This window comes from Colias eurytheme, chromosome 24 (genome assembly GCF_061535395.1).
Source record: "Colias eurytheme isolate Ceu_HAF_F1 chromosome 24, ilColEury1 Martin Lab GWU primary, whole genome shotgun sequence".
NCBI lineage: Eukaryota > Metazoa > Arthropoda > Insecta > Lepidoptera > Pieridae > Colias > Colias eurytheme.
In genome coordinates, this window is record NC_143003.1 from 2,490,773 (window position 1) to 2,505,660 (window position 14,888).

General features: G+C 32.7%; 1 protein-coding gene across 1 annotated transcript; it reads right to left on the minus strand.

The window, feature by feature from the left end:
- Positions 1-1,411: 1,411 nt before the first annotated feature.
- LOC149897889 (two pore potassium channel protein sup-9-like) lies at positions 1,412-14,129 on the minus strand. Its single transcript, XM_090115796.1, has 9 exons — positions 13,650-14,129; positions 11,778-12,213; positions 10,855-11,010; positions 5,596-5,722; positions 5,121-5,311; positions 4,397-4,584; positions 3,429-3,543; positions 2,793-2,874; positions 1,412-2,058 (listed from the first exon to the last, which is right to left on the minus strand). The coding sequence occupies exons 2-9, from the start codon at positions 11,902-11,904 to the stop codon at positions 1,419-1,421; spliced, it is 1,626 nt and encodes a 541-aa protein (XP_089971922.1). The 5' UTR covers positions 11,905-12,213; positions 13,650-14,129; the 3' UTR covers positions 1,412-1,418.
- Positions 14,130-14,888: the final 759 nt, after the last annotated feature.

Genomic DNA, 14,888 nt, shown 5'->3' on the forward strand with positions numbered 1-14,888 from the left:
TTACTAACATTAACTCAAGAAACACTTCACTAGAAATAATATAGTAAAAAAGAAAACAAAAATTCATATTTATTTTTAAACAGGACAAATGTTAAAGTAACATAAAATTCAAAAACTATATCCATCTCGTTTTAACTTCCGAAAATGCATCATGCTGTCTCACTCACACGATATTTTTCTATCACTTCAACCAAATTTATTATTATGTATATCTTTAATTATTAATTAATGACTATTTGAAAATCGACTTTATAATTAGTTGGCCCATTTTCAACACTAACTAATTATGATTACTCAAAACACTATCATTTATGGCGCAGTAGAGACACAAATACGCGATATCTATACGGTAGAAAGAGACGCATATATGTATCTGTATTGCGTTTAAAACGATGGAATAAAGGTTTCGACTTGACAACAACTAATTGTATTCAAAATATTTATGATACTATCTTCTTACCCAGACTTTACTCGGGCTTTTAAATATAATATATTTATTTACTTTAAGTTTTATTGGCACAAATTTTCAGTTTTATCATACAAAAAATTGAAAAAAACATTTTCTTCATAATATTGGTAACTAAACTTTATATTATTTGGCACATTATTTCAATCATTCTAGTTAGAAAAATCTTCTCTGTTGTCACTTGTCATAAGCAGTCGAGAGTTTAAAACTTTTTAGCATCATTTTTAGTATTATATTTAATCATTTGATAGTTTTATTTAAAACATTAATAATATTATTATAATAAATTTGCAAGTAATAAATGATTTTGAATACAATCAGTTGTTTTCTTACTAGTGGTGTACCGCCATAAATTTGAAATATACATACATAATATATACGTATGTCTCCTTATACCTTCGTCCTATATAACAACAAATGTACAAACATACAAATTCATTGTTATATATTTTACAAGAACTTTAAATCTTGATTAAGTGTTTTTATCAAATGGACTTTCAGGCGAATGTTTTTTGATATTCCGTTTCGGGCGTACTGAGAGACCAGTTGAAAAAAATCACGTTGTTTGTATATTAAATGGCGATTCAACTCGAAACATAATTCTTGCAATAATTTAATTACGATGCAGATGTAATAATTGCTGGAAGAAGGTACTTATCAGAGCAAAGGACTATAATATGTATAAATGTCTGCCATTAGGCTACTATTTATGTATTATTTAAGTATTTTAGTGTTTCAATTGCTTTTTTTTGTGCTTCTAATTCGGTTATTATAATATTATAAAACATTTTTGTAGTGATTCACAAAAAAAAATCACATTCGCGATGCAGAATTAGGAATAATTTTTTGATGGAAAAATTTAACTCTACGTCCCGATTAAGAATATTTTTTCCAACATTTACCAAAAAAAAACTAAAGTAATATATTTCGAATTGAACCACCACCAAACTTTTTAAATACTAGCTCTATGCGCCGGCATACTCAAAGTCAATGTGTCATTTATAAAGTATTGATCTTGCTCACTTTCATCCAGATAATAACCATAGCTGTCATTCGACATTTGATCTATATTGAACCTTGCTAGATCCGACAATAGATCCTTGTCTATCGATTTTCTTCTCTTCGCGAATATTATAGATCCATCGAACGCGTACTCGTCGTCAAAATGCAAAACCGCATCATCGTAGAAATAGTTGACAGGTTTAGTGTTTCTATCTATGTTCTTTTTTATCTTTTTCTTTTCGTAACTATTCTTTTCTGAGTAATAATCGTCTACTAGAGGATCGTTGCTTCGTTCGTGTAGATTTGCGTAAGAACTTTGTGGGCTATAATGCGAATAAGCCTTCATTCCTCTGCGCAATTGTTCGCGTCTCCTAGCTACTAGTTCGTTGAAATCCTCATAATCTATTGTGAAGTCGTTTCTGGCGTTCATATAGAGGTATCCAGAGGCGGAGTTTAGTCTTAGGGATGTGGAATTGTCTCTGTTTGAGTTCTTCTCTATGTATCTGGGTATGTTGCAGAGGTTTTTCGGTTTGATGTGCTTTATGTTTGTTGGCGGTATTGGGGACAATGGGTCGCGGTATGGTATCGATCTGAAATTGTAGAAATTATTAATAATATAATAATATTACACGTTAATGTTGTTTTGGTTACTTCTGAAATAGGAACCTTTGATTAGAATGAATGCTTTCATAATAAATTATTTACAGACTCATACAATACCTAAATGTAAAAACAATGGAAAGCAAATTTTCAATTTTCCAACATTTTTTCCTATGGCATCATTGACGATCTATAAATATCTAGTCTCGCACATGTATAATCACCTATTAAAAAGTCGACAAAAATGCGGCGTATAAAATATAAATTGAACTAATCAGCTTATTTCATGGCAGTTGAAAGTCTATTGTATCGCTCGTTAGAAATCTCTGCCTGATATAAGCATAGGCAGAGTTTTGTTTTGGATAACTTTTGAGCGAGATTTGCGTTTAGATAATTATTGTTTTTGAAATGTCTTTTAACAGCATAGCTAACTGAAAATGGTTTGTTCCTTTTTCCCCATTTTCTATCACTCTAGTAGATATAAATAAACCACATTTATATTATACTAGCTTTCCACCCGCGACATCGCTCGCACAGTCAAAGAAAAACCCGCATAGTTTCCGTTCCCGTGGGATTTCCGGGATAAAACCTATCCTATGTCCTTTCTCGGGTATCAAAATATCTCCATACCAAATTTCATGAAAATTGGTTCAGTAGTTTAGGTGTGATTGAGTAACAGACAGACAGATAATATTAGTATGGATTGGTAATAAAATATACTCACTTTGGTCCAAAGCAATTGCACGCACAACTGCACACGCTTGGTGCGTCTTCTTCTAAATACAGCGGCACCATTGAAGTGTCGCCTGCAATATACATAAATACATCTATCCATTTGGTAAGTAATTCTTTTAAATACGATGAGGATATTTGATTTAAAAGTTTCAGAATAGTACATATAAAGAAGTGAAAATATCAGTAAAATAAAACATTGTATTGTTTCGTGTTTGAATGAATGAATGAATGAAAAATTCTTTATAAACACCATATAGGACAATTTAAAACACATAATAACTTATTTAACAATGTACAGAGGGCGGCCTTATCGCTGACAGCGATCTCTGCCAGGCAACCCGACTCGACTCGACTAGGACAAATGCCGAGTATGGTGGACAGTGGTGCATAATAAATTAAAAAGTAAAAGAATTTATTATAAAAATGTACTACAAATATAAACACATTGTGTATTATATTGTTTCAGATTAATCTGAGAAAAAATATTTCTTCCAACTAAACCGTAATCCTTACAACAAGCAAGTCTTATAACTAGGGACTTAACAATTAATAAGTAAGTCCTGATTATTAAGTCCTCTAAAAAGGACAATTTTTCTATATTATTTTATTTCAATAAAATACTAACCGGGTCTTATCATTCTTGGTGTAGCCGGCAATCTTGTGCCTCTAGCCACGCCCCTCAACACGTCACCGTCCGCTGTGATGACGTCACCCTCTAACCGTACTGCCACTTGTTGTGCCTGTAAACGAAAATATATTATTTTGAAGTGAAAACTTCTTTAGCGGCGTTGAGCACTTTTTCTGTAATGGGTATAAAATCTTAAACTCGCGTCAGGACACGTGACCTAATCGAAAAAGCGTAAGACGGATGGATATCAAACATGCTCAACGTTAATAATCAAGTTTTCACTTCTGCCGGCACTCCCGGAGTGCAACCCGTCTTTTTTTTGTATGTACAAAAGGGTAAATCGGTCTACAGTCTCCGTAGAAATCGATAAACATACAGACATAAATGTTTAAAATTGAATATTTCAAGTTAAAAACATTTAGTAAAACTCAAATCCATGTTAATTTTTATTAACTGACAAATATTTATAATTTTATAATTCTTGGCATCATTTTTGGTAGGTTCATCCCCAAAAACTAATCACTAAAATCATTTCACCTCTAAAAATTCAAACAAACATACACATAATATTATATAAGATTATCTCTAAAAATACTGTAGATATATTAAAAATGTAGATTTCACATTGTCAGATTGGCATGGTTAAAATTTTGGATTTTTCTTAGATACCTCATCTCATCTGTATTTTTTTATAAATTTTTCACTGCTATATAGTGCATTAGGGTAATCCCGGGTGCTGGGTAATTCGGAAAATTGTGAATACTACTTCAGAGCATCGTTTTATTGTGAGTATCGTGAAGGTATCGTATGAAAATAAACGGATTTGGTAAAAATAGCACTCATATTTGTTTATCGTTTTGGTAAAAATAGCATTCATATTCTAGTTACGTATTAATTTAACATTATTGCATTTACCCGTCATCCGGAATTACCCTAATGCACTATAATGAATAAATATCTCTTACCTGTTCAGCCTGCTGTTGATCCCGTTTTTCGTCCTCGGTGTTCATAGTCACAAATCGCAACACCAATAAATTGAGACACGCGGCTACAATTGCTAAGCCGAAAAGGATGAAAATCAGCGCGAACATCACGTATGAGGGCTTCTTGTTTAGTGCGTTGTCCTTTTGAAGGGCCACCATATCGCCGAAACCTGGGAAAATACATTTTTTTGCAAATTTTCAGGGCAACAGATCTATGGAAAATGATCAATAAGTTTTATGTGTAGATATAGAATCAATTAGGCCATATTTTGTATGTAATTTTATTGAGTTGAACACTTTCTGTTCTATTTGATTTTATATGTATAATTTTTTGTAGAACAGTAAAAATTATTTTCGTTGAATAGTATTTTTTCAATCCTACTAATTTTATAAATGCGAAAGTTTATGAGGATTGATGGATGGATAGATAGTATTTGTTACTCATTCACGCAAATACTTCTAAACCGATTACAATGAAATTTGGTATGTATGTAGCTGAAGACCCAGAATAAGACAGGCTACTTTTTATCCCAGAAATCGTTATCTGAAATCTAGTATGTAAATATTTCCCAATCTTCTTCATTACTCGTTTATCAAATTTAATCTGTCAAGCCCCGCAACCACAGACACAATAGAAAATCTATTGTGTCTGGGACCGATCGGGCCCATTGGGGCTCAATGGGTTAAATGTTAAAAAAGAACTCACCAATAGTAGTCAAAGTGATGAAACAGTAGTAAACACTATCAAAATAGCTCCATCCCTCAAACTTGCTGAACGCAGCCGCCCCCCCAGCGATGGTCAGTGACGAGAGTGTCGTCACAACACATATGAGATCCACTTCTGACGCGTGTGTTTGACGACAGTTCATAGCGCGTTTGATTGATTTTATTATGACACTGAAATAAATAAAGATGAAAAAATATGAACAGGTTTTGAGTGGAGTGTCGTCTCAACACATATATGATCATCTTCTGGCACGTGTGTATATGGTTTAATATATTTTTAGATAAAATGGTTAAAAAAATTGTGAAAATGTAAGGACAAACTCCGGCTGTGTAAAGTTGTTTGTGCTACTTGAAGATGTGTTAGTCCGCTGGTGATCGGTCGTTATGGAAATCTTTGGGGAAGGCCTATGTCCTGCAGTGGACGTCTTGAAAGGCTGGGATGGGAAAAAAATCACCTGCTAAGCCTGTTCACCCGTTCACCGATACTCTGGAACATGATCAGCCCGAGCGGTATGCCAACTATCGCGTAGAACATCGTGAACAGCTTCCCGCCGATCGTGGCTGGTGTGGAGTGACCGTAGCCTGGAACAAAAGAGAATTAAGGAAAACTATTCGTAGAAAACCTGCTATTGATTTAAAAAGACAGATACTGAATCATAAAGATGGATGGATTAAGGAAAAAATATTTATGGAAAACCTGTTATAGTGGAAAGGTGCAATAGGGATAAAAGGTGTAATAAGGATGAAAGCTTGTCTTTCAAGATAAATGTCAGGTACAACTGCTAAACAGAAGCCTCTAGTTTTATCAATAGTAAAGCATGAACGGAAATATACAATGGATTCAAGATTGTGTCATGTTCATATGGCTGAATTACTTCATCAAAGATACCTACTTATTAATTTTTTATTTCAATATCAATAATAACTATGTAATTGAATATTTAAAAATACTACATACTATTATTATTACTACATACTATTATATAGAGCAAAATGGCCTTATAAACGACGTCGAATTTTCTTGTGTCCCTGAAGTAAATGGAGAGAATCCACAACATCTGGTCATAACTCTGGCGCAAAAACTAGGTGTAAAATTAGAGGATCATCATATTATCAGTGCACACCGGGTGGGCCGGCGTCGGACGCAGACCAATGGATCGCCCAGTTTAAATAACATTGTAGATGATAACCGGCCGCGCGCCCTCGTCGTACGACTTGTGCGCCGCCAGTTGCGAGACGACTTGCTGCGGGCGGCGCGCGTGCGGCGCGGCGCTGACACAGCCGGCACCGGAATAGGAACAGTACCCGTCAAGTTTTATGTAAATGAGCGACTGACCTCTCTTAATCGAAAGCTTTTCTACTTGGCGCGTTCTGAGGGTTCTTCGAGGAATTGGCGATATGTTTGGATTAAGGGAGGGCGTATATACATGCGTCGCGATTCAAATTCCCCTTTCATCATAATTAAATCCGAATCTGACCTACATCAGGTTTTTCCAGTCGATACTGTTTAGTTCGGATGTTCAATGTACTTATTTTAGTTTTCATAACCTTATATTGTATCACTTCAAAATGTACAAAACAAGTAGTTGTTATATTGTTTTATTTGAAAGCTAATATGAATTTCTCATCATTTTGTAATAAATTATGCGTCATTAATACATTATTTTTCCCGATTTTTCGGGGTATACGTTGTAATTTAATAAATATAGTAATTCTTAGTGATATTCAATTGTATAATAAGTTGTCTATAAATTCTATAAAATTAATATGTTGGATTTGTGATGCTAACATAAAATTTAATTTTAGGTCAATATTTATTAAAGTATTATATAAAATTGTATCGTATTTAGCTATTAGTTCTTTTTTAGTGAAGAATTGCATAGGTATGGATAATCTGAATAAATATACGTTTCTTGTGCTTTTTGTATTTAAAGTGCAAATAATTAGTTATAAAACAACAAAAATGAAAAATATTAAGATGTACAATTTCATATTTGCATCTGAGCTTTTGTACCATAATATTGTTTATATAAAAAGCTTTGTTATTAATCGCATACTATATGTTTATTTTATAATTCTTCTGAAAGGGTCTGTGCTGCTGAAAATCTTTTATTTAGTATCTTATCATTACAAACCAATTTTATATTATATTATTACGAAAAACACATGCAATATTATTATTTTTAGTTTAAAACTGATATATTATTATTATTATATGAATAATATGACATCAATAAATTTAATTATATTTTGGTTATTTGATTTTGTTGGGTTTTCCTTTTTCTTTCCAATAATATGATGGTTAAACAAAAGAATCAACTTTTTAAAATAGGCTTTATAAATCCTGGATCACTTGGGTCAAATCACGAGGAATTTTTTGTTGCAATGAATCGACATTCAGTGGACATACTAGCCGTTAATGAAACCTGGCTCCGGGAGGGGGAAGATGGACGCGCTCCTCAAGTATCTGGCTTTCAATTAAAACATATACCCCGTCCACCTAGTATTCGTAGCAGAGGAGGAGGGGTTGGTTTCTATATCAAAAATGGTGTGGGAGCTCAAATTCTTACACACCCAGAATCACACTCTATTGAACAAATGTGGGTAAAAATTTCAAGTCGTGGTATCAATACTGTTATAGGTACAGCATACCGACCACCATGGCTAAATGTTGACCTATTCTTAAATGCACTTGTAGAATCGATTGGAACTTTCATCTGGTGCGATAATTTGATATTGCTGGGAGACTTTAATATAAACTTATTAAATGTTACACATGTAAATACTAAAAAGCTGCTTAATTTCTTGGATAGTATGAATTTGTTACAGCACATTAAAGACCCAACCCACTTCACTGAGGATAGTGAAACTTTACTGGATTTAGTCTGCGCAACCGTCCCGGTGTATGACGTTAATATTGACTATATTAAGTCGCTAAGTAGTCACGCTTTTATCTCGTGTAAAATAGATATTATTAAAGATAAAATAAAATCAAAATATATAGCATATCGATCTCTAAAAGATATTAATAGTACGGAACTTCAACAGTATTTAGATAATTTGAACACTGATCCTTTCTTTCGCAATGGCAACATACATAACTTAGTCTATGAATTTTCTTCCTCTATATTAAAAATATTTGATTTGCTTGCACCTCTTAAGCTCGTACTGGCACGTGATAAATGTTATCCTTGGATAACCTACAACATAAAACTGTTGATGAAGAAAAGAGATGAAGCTCATGTAAGAGCGAAGCATACAAAGCTTCCGTCACATAAAAAGTTTTACAATGACCTGAAAAAATATGTTAGTGATGCAATAACTCGTGAAAAGGCCGCATATTTTCATCGATACATAAATCAAAACATAGACAGGCCACAAGCTCTCTGGAAACATATCAGCAAGCGCGTTAATTTTAAAGCAAAGTATACCGATACATTACCACTACATATACGAGATCCGGACCAAATTAACAGTCATTTTTTAGACATACCCGGAGCGGATACTGTGCAGGCGGATATCATTAACTTCTATAATGCTAACAGGTTTGGAGGTGTTGAATTTGGTTTTAGTAAAGTATCTAAAGAAACAGTCTTGCAGCTGTTTAAGGGGCTCAAATCCAACGCTGTTGGCATCGATGGTTTATCTTTGGATATGATGCAGATTGTAATGTCAGATTTATTACCCGTTGTTACTCATATTATCAATTTTTCACTAGACTCGTGCACTTTTCCGTCTCTGTGGCAGCGGGCAATTGTGAGACCACTTCAGAAAAACAATAACCCTACTGATTTCAAAGATCTTCGACCTGTTAGTATACTGCCATGTCTCTCAAAGATCTTAGAAAAAGTTGTGTATAGCCAGATGATTAAATATTTGGAGGCAAATAATATTTTGCCAGTATTTCAGTCCGGTTTCCGTAAGCATCGAGGCACAGGAACTGCCTTAATTGATGTACTGGATAATGTACTTTCCGATCAAGACACAGGAATGGTTACTATTTTGGTTCTATTGGATTACTCCCGCGCTTTCGACACAATTAATATACCTTTACTATTAGCAAAGCTGTCCTACTATGGTTTCAATGAGAAAGCTGTGGAATGGTTCAGGAGCTACTTGAGTGATCGCAGCCAACTGGTCGCGGTGGCTCAAGATGATGGAACTACGTCTTATTCTAACGTGAGGTCAGTTGGGAGGGGGGTTCCGCAAGGGTCGATTCTAGGACCGTTACTATTTATTCTATATGCCGGAGATATAGGGGACTGTATAAAAAACTGCAGATACCATATGTATGCGGATGACATACAGCTCTACATATCATTTCCACCCAACGAAATACAGACAGCTTTGAAAAATCTAGGGGCCGATTTGGATAGGATAGTGAAATGGTCTGAAAATAATACACTGATTCTCAATCCAGACAAGACCAAATATCTTATTATGGGAACAGCAAAACAAATTGAGAAGCTTGAAAAACAGCAAAATATAGAAGTGTCAATTAAGGGCACGGTCCTGCAACGTGTTAATGAAGCCCGCAATCTAGGAATTATATTTGACGAAGGTTTGAGGTTTGAAAAACATGTGAACAAAATAATTTCAAATTGTTTTTATCGTCTTAAGGTCTTATATCGTCTGAAGCGTTATATAAATTCTGAAGTAAAGGTTAGATTATGTGAAACATTAATTCTCTCAAAATTTGATTATGGAGATACTGTATACGGCCCTCGTTTACTTAAAAGAACTAAAAATGCTATTCAGCGGGTTCAAAATGCATGTGCTCGATTTTGCTGGAACATACCTTCTAGGCATCATATATCACCTTATCTTAATGAAGCCAAAATATTAAATATGGAAAATCGAAGGCACATGCATTTTGCCACCTTACTATTTGGAATAGTAAAGTCTACTAAACCTGAGTATCTCCATAATAAAATAACTTGGGGGCGTAATATAAATAGCAGGTATAATACTAGGGCAACTCCGTATATAATGTATTTTCAAAAATTTCATACAAACGCATTCAGAGGCAGTTTTAAGTACAATGCAACTAAATGTTGGAATAACCTGCCTCCTCCTTATCGTAACATTCAGTCTGTGACTAATTTTAAAAATAAATATAAAAATTATCTAATCATAAGGCAGGTAGGCCAGCTTTAGTTGCATCGTAACTAAATGTTTCACATTGTTTGCTCCCCTTACAACCTAGTCAATATATATGTAGTAAAGTTTCTATAATTCTATAATAACATACAAATTATAATGTAATTATGTATATTGTATATTTATGTAATATGTTTTTCTTTTTTAATATATTAATTATTTATGTATAGGTACCTATTGCTTTCTCTTAACTATATAAATATATTATTTAAAAATTTACACTGTTCCTTTGACTGTCGAGGAGGGCCCACTGAAAACCGGTGCTGCGATGCCTCTGCATCACAGAATATCACCGAGTGGTTCCCTTTTTTAATGTTTGATGCTGCACAGACCCTATGTTTTAATGTTAAAATCAGTATTGAATATAATTTTCTGTTTTCTTCGCACTCCAAACTTTATTGTATTTTACTATATTCTCTGTTTTTTTTCCTGTGTGGCAAGACATTAAAATAAATGTATTTTCTTTCTTCTTTCTTCTTTCTATTTCCTAATAAGAAAGTAACCAACTAAGTAAAAAATGTAAACCAACTAAGTAAGTATCCTTCTATACTTACCAATAGTAGTCAAAACCGTGGTAGCATAATAGAAAGCTCCGGTGAACTTCCACTGCTGTCCAGCTTTGTGAGGCTCCGACTTCAAGACAACTGTCTCCATCACTCGAAAGTCTTCGTCTGATATATTGTACTTGCGTATTATCATGCCTTCTATGGCTGTAAGATAAATTGATTGAAAAATTATCTTTTAAGTTTTACTTTTATATTTTCATTAGAAAAACCATGAAATTTTGTTGATTATTAATCATAGGATAGTTTTATGGGTAGGGGTTCGTTTATATTAAGAAAAATGTCATTTGGAGAGTAATAACAGGTTCTTGTCGGCTTCTCAAAATTTGCAATACATTGTTACACAGTATCTGGGTATATCATGATTCTAAGGTACATTGAGCAGAAGAAATTTGAACAAATGATTTTCTTAAATAATAATATGAAAATTTACTACTAGTTTTATGTAGGAGTCCAAAAATATATCTAGTCAACTAAATAAAATGAACTTAGTTGAGAATGTGAATAGAATTCATCTTTAATATCCAAGAGACCCTTTTTGTAGAACGTAATACAATTTACATTTAGGATACAATATTTATAATATAAAAGGACTTCTCGTTCTAATCAATCTTTCTTATAACACAATATCTACTGATAATAAAATATAATAAAAAAACAGTAGCATTTGCAAGATTAAAAGAACTGTATCAAAGCACATGTACATTTGCCATTCATATTACGGTAGGAAAGTATAGTGACATAATAAAAAAATACTGACTTTGTAGTGGTATTAAATTTTTTAACTTATGGATATATTCTGCTTGTTTATGTATTAAATCATAAGGTTAATGAACAATGATAATTGTATTTATGAGGAAACAATACCTATATTTAAAACAAATATTTAATCTATATATATATCTAGTTCGTACCTTGTAAGACTTCAAAGCGATTCCTCTCCGTAGTAGACTCGAGGGCATCAAACACAGCGGCACCAACTAGTAGATAAGTGAATGTGCACACAATCAACGATAGAGTGCGTACATTTTGCTTCTTCATCACTGCCGTGTGAACCCGGCCTTAGGGCCTAAGGCCCACAATCTAAACTCTACTTTACTTTTTATGTATTGTAAGCCTATCTAATTAAGTCACCATAATGCAAATTCTATTTTCGAAATTCATTTAGAATCCATTTAAATTTGGAACTCCATATTTTCAATATGGCAATATTAGATTATCAAATGAATTTAATGATAAATTCATTATATAAACGACCTATGTATTGGTAATCTATGGGTAAATTGATCCCTTTTAGGAAGTAGTACTCTCTAGATTCACAAGTCTGTAGTTATGTGGGAATGATTGGTTCTGTAACAAAGGAAGCTTTTGTTGTTTATTCAGTTAGTTCAGTTGTCAGTAATTTGAATGAAAAGAAACAAAGTTTTTTAAATATATTTAAAATTTTACTTAAAAGTTTTATGAACTGGACATCTCGGGATCAGAACAAGAACTAAAAAGATGAACAATTTGTGAGATCAAATCCACATGAAACCACCATTAAATAATAAATATGGCAAATAATAAATGAATTATCTGATGGTAACAGTAGTGCAGTGTACTAGATAATCATGTACCTACTAATTAAATAGATTCTTCAATCTATACAAACATAAGCACAACACCAATAACTAAATATAAGTTCTATGACATGTGAACCTTCTAACTCGCACTTAGCCAGAGCATTGCATGTGGTTTGATCCCTCATGACTTTATAAGAGTTAGTATCAATTTATCTTTTTTATTAGAACAGACAAATAGGTGCGAGTTACTTAATGGTAAGCACTCACCACCACCAGTGTGCATTCACAAAGTTAAGTTTTGTGTGAAGCATTGTCAGATTTTTAAAGCTAAGATATTCTTATATAGGAATGAACATCACAGCCAATTGAAATGTCTATAATAGTTTGTATAATGATAAATGATTACTTAATAGAATACAAGACAATACTAGATGTCATTAAATGGTAAACTGTTGAAGTAAAAATAATTGCATTATAAGGCTCGGCTTATTTAAGTAAAATCTTACAAGAATTCTGAATTTTAAAAACAATTTAACTAATGGACGCTATGCTTTACAGACTTATCTGGTTTGAAGACAAATTTTTATACCACAGGAATAGGAGTAAATATGAAACATTATACAATAATGATAAAAAAATATAGAAGTGGAGATAAAACTCATTTTCTTATGCGATAAAATATGAAGTTTGGATTGTTCACCACATGAGATGATTAATAGAATATCTACTTATTGAAATAATTATTGATCAAATAAATATTTGTAGTAGTTATTATATGGCATGTACAATCATTTTCAGATGGATAAAGGTGTTACTTGAACAAGATTTTTGCATCAGGAGTAAAATAAATGTCATAATAAAATTTGCCTGGTGTTTAGTTTTAGAGTATAGGTTTCATGGAAAATAATACATATTATAATGAATGATAATGCTTTTGCTTGAAAATGTGAATTAATTTAAATTAAATTATCTTTCAGATATTGATCCAGAAATATAATTACAAACATATTATAAATAATTAATTAATTTTCATGGATTCATTTATCTTGCTGGGTAAAAGTAATGATTTAAATTAATTTTCAGTATAAAATAGGTTCTCATAGCCAAAATGAAGACAAATGAAAAGGACAAATCTAAAAATAAGTATTGATTAAAAATAGAACTACAATCGGACGTTGTTTACACAATTAGACATAATCAATTATTATCAAACAAAGAACTTACTGTTTAAGTGCACATGATCCACTCGTTGATTTTCAGCAATTGTGCATTGCGAATTTGGCTTATAAATATTTAATTATCCGCAAAGCTGTATCCTAAAAATAACATCGGGAAAAGTCCGCATTCGTCTCGATAGGTCAACCCACCTAGGTACGTAAGTGGGTCAGATTTTGTAACTACATTTTAATTAAAAACATTCAATAAAAATAAATCCGACCACTTCCTCAAACATTCATGGTATATCTTCCGACCCTTTGTGAACAATAATAAAACAAATCTGTTTTTTACAGTCTATGCGGTATTTCCGTTCCTTGTCACACCTGTTTTCCTTGTCCTTACAAATAAAAATGCACTTTTACTGAACATTACATACACTCATCTGGGTATCATCTTGAAAGAATACCGGCGATCGATTAACATAATTGCATTTCATTGAATAAAAATTATGAAAAATAAAATAATCCTGAAGCGATAAATATACTCCCTGCACTTCCTTGATTTGATTGACCTGATTCGGGCTGCCAGATAAAAAATATCACACAAAGCTGCAGTTTCAAATGTTTCTATGCGTAAATAATATTTGTTTCAACGTCGAATATTTTATTTTAATATATCATTTTTTTATAATAAATATTATTTTAATATTCTCTGAGCACAATTAGGTACATATAATATTGAAAATTTATCAAAATGTTTTTGCACAAATTATACGTAGAGAAAAGGTAAAATAGGTCAGCCCTGGCTGGAAAACCTTTCTAGGAATACGTCAAAATTCGCCAAAATGTTTCTAGATGGCAGTGTTTTAAAAATATATTTGCGATTCCTGAGGATACTGAGTTGAACGTATTTCTTATTTTAAAATAATTATACCCTTCAATTTCATAACAAACGTTCTAATTCTAAATACTAGACCGTATTGAAAGTTTTCAGATTTCATGATAGTGTTGTGTGCTTATCAGAATAAAATATTATTCCGTCCTCCGGCTACCCAGCAGAAATTTTTGTGTCCAGTACATAATCCTTATCAATTTCCCGTGGGAGAAAACATTTTATTTTGGCACCTACCAAGTAAGTAAAGCAAAATCAAGTATTGATAGACTCTAAAAATAACTTATGTAATAAAATTAGCGCGGAGTCTGAAATTAATTTTCCGCTAGGCACGCGTCGCGTCAGGCCAGGCAAAGGGAAAGCTAGAAGGGCCCACTTTCACTGGTCTAAATGTAAACTATGATATTTATAATG

Excerpts from the sequence above, each read along its gene's own strand:
- LOC149897889 (XM_090115796.1), bottom strand. The coding sequence starts at position 11,904 with ATGAAGAAGCAAAATGTACGCACTCTATCGTTGATTGTGTGCACATTC. Across the intron at positions 11,011-11,777 it reads TCGCTTTGAAGTCTTACAAG|CCATAGAAGGCATGATAATA; the intron begins GTACGAACTAGA and ends TTTATCTTACAG. Across the intron at positions 3,544-4,396 it reads ATCAACAGCAGGCTGAACAG|GCACAACAAGTGGCAGTACG; the intron begins GTAAGAGATATT and ends TTTCGTTTACAG.